Here is a 5,226-nt window from a genome sequence, read left to right as displayed (position 1 = left end):
ACGTTCCCACGACAGTCGGGTCTACGTAACCGGAACGACCCAGATTTATATCTGGCCAAGGACTGTCACTCCAGCAACACTCCCCAAAAAGTCTTTGGGGAATTTGTATGCTGCTACAACAACAACAACAACAACCAAATCAGCTCCTGCTTTTATTAATAAACGTTGTCAAGGGCTATTCTTCGCTTAATCTTCGGGCTGAAATTATTTGTGGATCCTAGGTACACAAAGTACTTCACAAGTTCATAGTGAGGTAGACCTGAGGTGTCACCCAACAACAAAGACAAGTGCCAGCATGTATTTCGCCTTGTCTTCGTTCACCGCGGCGATGGTTGAGGCCAGGTAGGTCTATGTCATAAGTGATTTTGCTGTATATATATAGAGCCTCTGCGTTCAGTCATCACTCGTTTGAATTCGAAACTTCGACTCGGAAAAAATACTTCCAAATTTGATCAACGCTGAATTTTGTGTTCAACACCACAATACACAGCCGTATTAGATTTATGGAGATGGCGATAGTTGACAAGAAGACGAAAAAAATTTCGTGCTATGTTCCACCAAAATCGCTTAGGCGGCTATGACGCCCAACGATAGTATCAACATAATTACTTTAGTCTGAAGGAAATCAAATAGTTTAATGAATGAAAATCAATGAATGACAACTTTCTAATCATAGCTTTAGTGTTTTTAACAAGCTAAGCGACATGTAGCTACTCAACGCCCATTTCATTGGAACATCATATGTACAATTAATTAGTAGTGGTATATTAAGCGTTGACCAAAAATATATCACAGTACTTAGCTAGACATTAAAATTAAAAAGCAAACGAAATTTAGTTGGACTGTTCAAGAGAAACGATACTGAAGTGTTAAAAAAAAAACTTGCAATAAATATGTTGAAGATATTTGCATCATTTTGGTTAGCTTTCAAAGAGACGGTCATGGAGTATTTACAAACTGCCAGTCTTAATGGATTTAGTTTACTTTACCTTATGAGAAGACACAAATATCAACGGTAAGTTAAGCAACATAAATATAAATGTCAGGAAGGACTAACTTGCCACAATAAACGCCATGTTGAAAAGTATAGCCAGGTAGTATTTGGACACTTAGACTAACGTAAAACGGCGGCGTCAATGCTAGAGCAAAAAACACAAATGGTAATAGGCAACCCATGAGATTTATAACTTCATCTCGAAGAGTCTCTGAACGACTGCTTAATTTTAGCCGGAAGGGTCTAAGCACTATCATTGGATACCTGACAGGATACTGCAAGCTAAGGCATCATATTTGTAAACTGGGATTTTCTGAGAAGACGAACTGCAAGTTTTGTAGGCTGGAAGAGAAATGCTATGTGATTGCCACGTTTAAATAATCCCAGACTTATACAATCAGAATTCGGTACATGATACCCTCCAAAGGGCTTAACATTAACATAACCTAAGGTCAGAGTGACTTCTTAATGCCCTAATTATTCGGTAAACTTGTATCTCAACGCGTTTTATATTTGAGCTTATCAGCAATTGAACTAATAACACCTAGGCTTTATAAAAAGAAAACTTATTACATAGTTTTTCAGGTCTGTAAAATCTTTTACAGAAGTAATGCTCATTCCACACGTGTTGTTTGGGTACTTATTATTAAACAATTTTAAAGCAGTTGAACTTGGTTTCAAAGAAACAAGGGGAAATCCGGTATTTCGCAGACTTTTTTCACTCTTATTAAAAAAATTTTGTTGTTGACCAAGACCCTGAAAGACTTGGCTTCACTTGTCATTTCCTATTGGCGTCAGTTGGCACAGAATTGAAACGACGCGCGTGTTTTTTGGACTCGGCCAAAATTGATAGGCAGTTAGAGCGCCAATAAAGAAGAAGAACACAATGAGCCTCAATAAAATTGTTTAATATAACTTAGGAAATGATTCTAAAATTGTTTTTTGAAAAAACAAAAAATCAAATATTTTTTTAAGTTACAGTCTTGAACTTTCTTATGTGAGTGTTTTATCTTACATTTTTATTTCCTAACAGATTAAGGAAAAAAATCCTAAAAAAAATCAGGTTTCTAAGTTGCGATTTTTTTTCAAACCACTGCTTTATATTAAAGAACTAGTTTTTGAATTAATTACATTCCTTGTAAGGAATCGACCGACTTTTGTACAAAGTCGAATTTTGTGAAAAAAATAAATTGGTACGTACTTATAATATTTTTTATGTATTTGGTAGATTTTTTTGGTCACTTTTCCTTTTGGCTGCTGTTAATTGCGCATGCTATGTTACAATGGTAAGCGTATCGGATATTTTAAGAAGCCCCACTGTCGTCACATTGGAAACAAATCAATACCTAGTCGAGAAAGTACCATTTCCAGCGGTGTCTATTTGCAGTGTCAACAAGTTGAGTCGAAGTGCAGTGAATGCATTTATAGAGGAAATGTAAGTAGAAAATTTGTGTGAGAAAGATGGTGATCGTACCTAATGAATTGTCATATTCGTATACATACATTAGACGTGATCAGTTCGATCCGCAGATAACCCCAGAACTTTGGCTACAAAAAATTAAATTATTAGCTGGCATCTTCGACAGCGGCTCTGTAGATTTTAAGGAAGCTGCTGAATTTCAAAAGAACTTTCTGGATAAACAAAAATATAATATAACAGAACTTTTAAAAAAGGTATGCTTTGGTTTTGTATTTGATCGCTAAGCCGTCCGATTTACATATATCAAATATAAACGCGATCTGTCACTTCAGGTCGAAAAACTTCTCTCACGGATAAAAGACATACTGTTCTGCATGCAAAATGACACTCATTAAAATAACGACATGTCCCATCTCTCAATTTGACAGGAAATAATTTAAAAACTGTTTGCAATAGAGCATCGCTATTAAGGTGGAAGAAATATCGTTTTGTGGAGGAAGAAATTCTCTACATAATTGCAGTAAAATGTACAATGTTGCGGCTAATCACTTTCACATAAGCAATTGTTATTGTTTTCCTATTCAGTTAAGAGCGTGTCAGACGTAGCAACATTTTCAAGAGAAATTTTATTTCAACGTGTGAACAGCAAGAAACACCTCTTTGTCACTTTTCGAGTATCAGTTTCATGGCGCAATAAACCGGTGAAGTCTCATAAATAAAAGTTGCAAGGTGTGACCGCAACTGAGAGAGCGCAAATCGATAGCGAAATATATTTCAAGTTGAAGGTGCTGCACTCGCATTTTTTATTTTTGCTGCAAGCGCTTTCAATGCCATTCGAGTGTGCCGTGTGACACTGATCACAAGTTTTGTGAGAAATAATAAAGGATAATTTTGAATAAAATATCGAAAATGTTTGTAGCTATTTGTTTTTTTTTTCGGAATCTAATTTTTAAGTTATTTTGTTCATAATAATAATAAAAAATTAATCTTTACATGAAAAATAAATTTAATTTAATCATTGTAGCATATTCATAGTCAATATAAAGCCAACTTTTAAGTTAGTGGAAACTTTTTGGCATAAGTTTCAATGGATTAAAAAAAGCTGCAACTAACTTTAGACTTTATTTCGACCAGGCATATGCCTCTGTGAATTTAACAATCGATAACACAAAAGTGCCTTGTCACAGCGTAGTACTTCCCACTGAAATTATTTAGATAATTTTTCCTCTACAAAAAATAATGGCTGCATTTCTTTATTCATTCTGAACATTTGAAATAAACTTTTTTTGTTTACTTATTCTTTAGAACGTTCCTGATGATATGTTAACGTATATTTCAAACGCCTTCTGTTTATTCTGGCTGTGAAATGGGATTATCTGGAATGTAAGATGAACGAGAAAAAACCATAAGCGATTTTTTTTTGTTCTCGGATGACACTCGTTAAGAGACGCAGTTGATATGCAGTCCCGCAGCTAGATGTGCGTACTAAAACTTCTCCACAAACAACACTTCCCGCGGCACTGCCATTCAACGTATTACTTCAAGGGGCTGGTTGGCTGACGGGTTTGCTAAGTGATAGATCACACCGTCTTAAATCTCTAAGAATTCGTGAGATATGTATGTATGTGCGCGTATTTTATGCCAGTTCTCTGTTTATTTGAACATGGTGTTACCCTAATTGAAAGATATGCCATTCGTTATTTTCTGAATAAGTACATATGTCCGTTAGAGAATTATATATTTGAGAGTACACCTAAAAATTGCGCCAGATTGACTGGGCCAATAATATCGAAATCTATGGAGCAAACTCCGTCTGTTATTCACAGTGTATGCATGTAGATTTCGATATTAGATGCATATCGATGGACCTCTGCAATAACGACATAATTCCAAAATTCAAAAAATAAAATGCCTTACTACTGTTGAGTGGCCCGTGTCACTAATACTTAGATAATCTGTGTCTAATACTAATATAATAATAGTAAGGATTACTGCAAAAATTAGTAAGGTTTAGACGTATATTAGACAAGTATTAGAAACATAAGCCAGTTAACAGTAGTAAGGGATTTTATTTTTTTAATTATGAATTGTGTCATTATTGCAGAAGACATGTATGTAGTTTGCTTCGATCTTAGGGACACATTTTAATTCAAAATAATTACTCTATTTTCTATTCACAGTTAGCTCCCAATTGCGATGACCTTATTTTGAAGTGTCGTTGGGCAGGAAAAATGCAGGAATGCAGTGAACTTTTTGTTAAAAGTTTTACAGCGAATGGATATTGCTGCACATTCAATTATTTTCGTCCTGATTCTGGCAATGAAACGTAAGTAGTGTGTAAAAAATTTTTGTTAGAAAAGTGATTTATTATTTAGCAGGAATATGGCTAAAGTAAGAACCCCCCACCGAGCTAAGCAACTATTTAGTAAATGTTTACGGAGCTGTTCCAAAGGTGGCAATAAATCTAGTACTTTTGCAGAGACAGTGTTGTGCATTTTCTTCCATAAGAAGTATGTTCGACGTTTTTTTTTTTATATGGAAGAAATGACAACACCGTCAGCGAAAAAAAATTGATAAATATCACCGGTAAGTCCTTGCTACATCAAACTTGCCCCTTATTATACTAAAACAAATGGGCTAAAAAAGTGCATACTGTTTTTTTTTTTTAATATTCCACTAAGTTTGAGACTTAGATTTAAACAGTTTTTGTCAAAGAGTAAACTATTGGGGAATTCATAACGGTGTCTTGCGTATTGCTGTAAATTTTAAATAGCTAATAATGTGCATATTTAGCATATTTGCAAGATACAAT

The 5,226-nt window shown here is 34.7% G+C and overlaps 1 protein-coding gene across 1 annotated transcript; it reads left to right on the top strand.

Annotated features, from left to right (window-relative positions):
- Positions 1-2,268: 2,268 nt before the first annotated feature.
- On the top strand, positions 2,269-4,740 carry LOC108376755 (sodium channel protein Nach-like; the record flags this gene model as incomplete). The annotated part of the gene is made up of 3 exons (XM_017632995.1): positions 2,269-2,429; positions 2,503-2,668; positions 4,595-4,740. Coding segments are annotated over exons 1-3 (464 nt in total), but the record flags the coding sequence as incomplete, so codon positions are not given.
- Positions 4,741-5,226: the final 486 nt, after the last annotated feature.

The sequence above is a fragment of the Rhagoletis zephyria genome, unplaced genomic scaffold, assembly GCF_001687245.7.
Source record: "Rhagoletis zephyria isolate East Lansing unplaced genomic scaffold, Rhagoletis_zephyria_1.1 Rzeph_scaffold_10902, whole genome shotgun sequence".
Lineage (NCBI taxonomy): Eukaryota > Metazoa > Arthropoda > Insecta > Diptera > Tephritidae > Rhagoletis > Rhagoletis zephyria.
The sequence above is the reverse complement of the archived record's forward strand: the minus strand, read 5'-3'. Positions and strand labels throughout refer to the sequence as shown.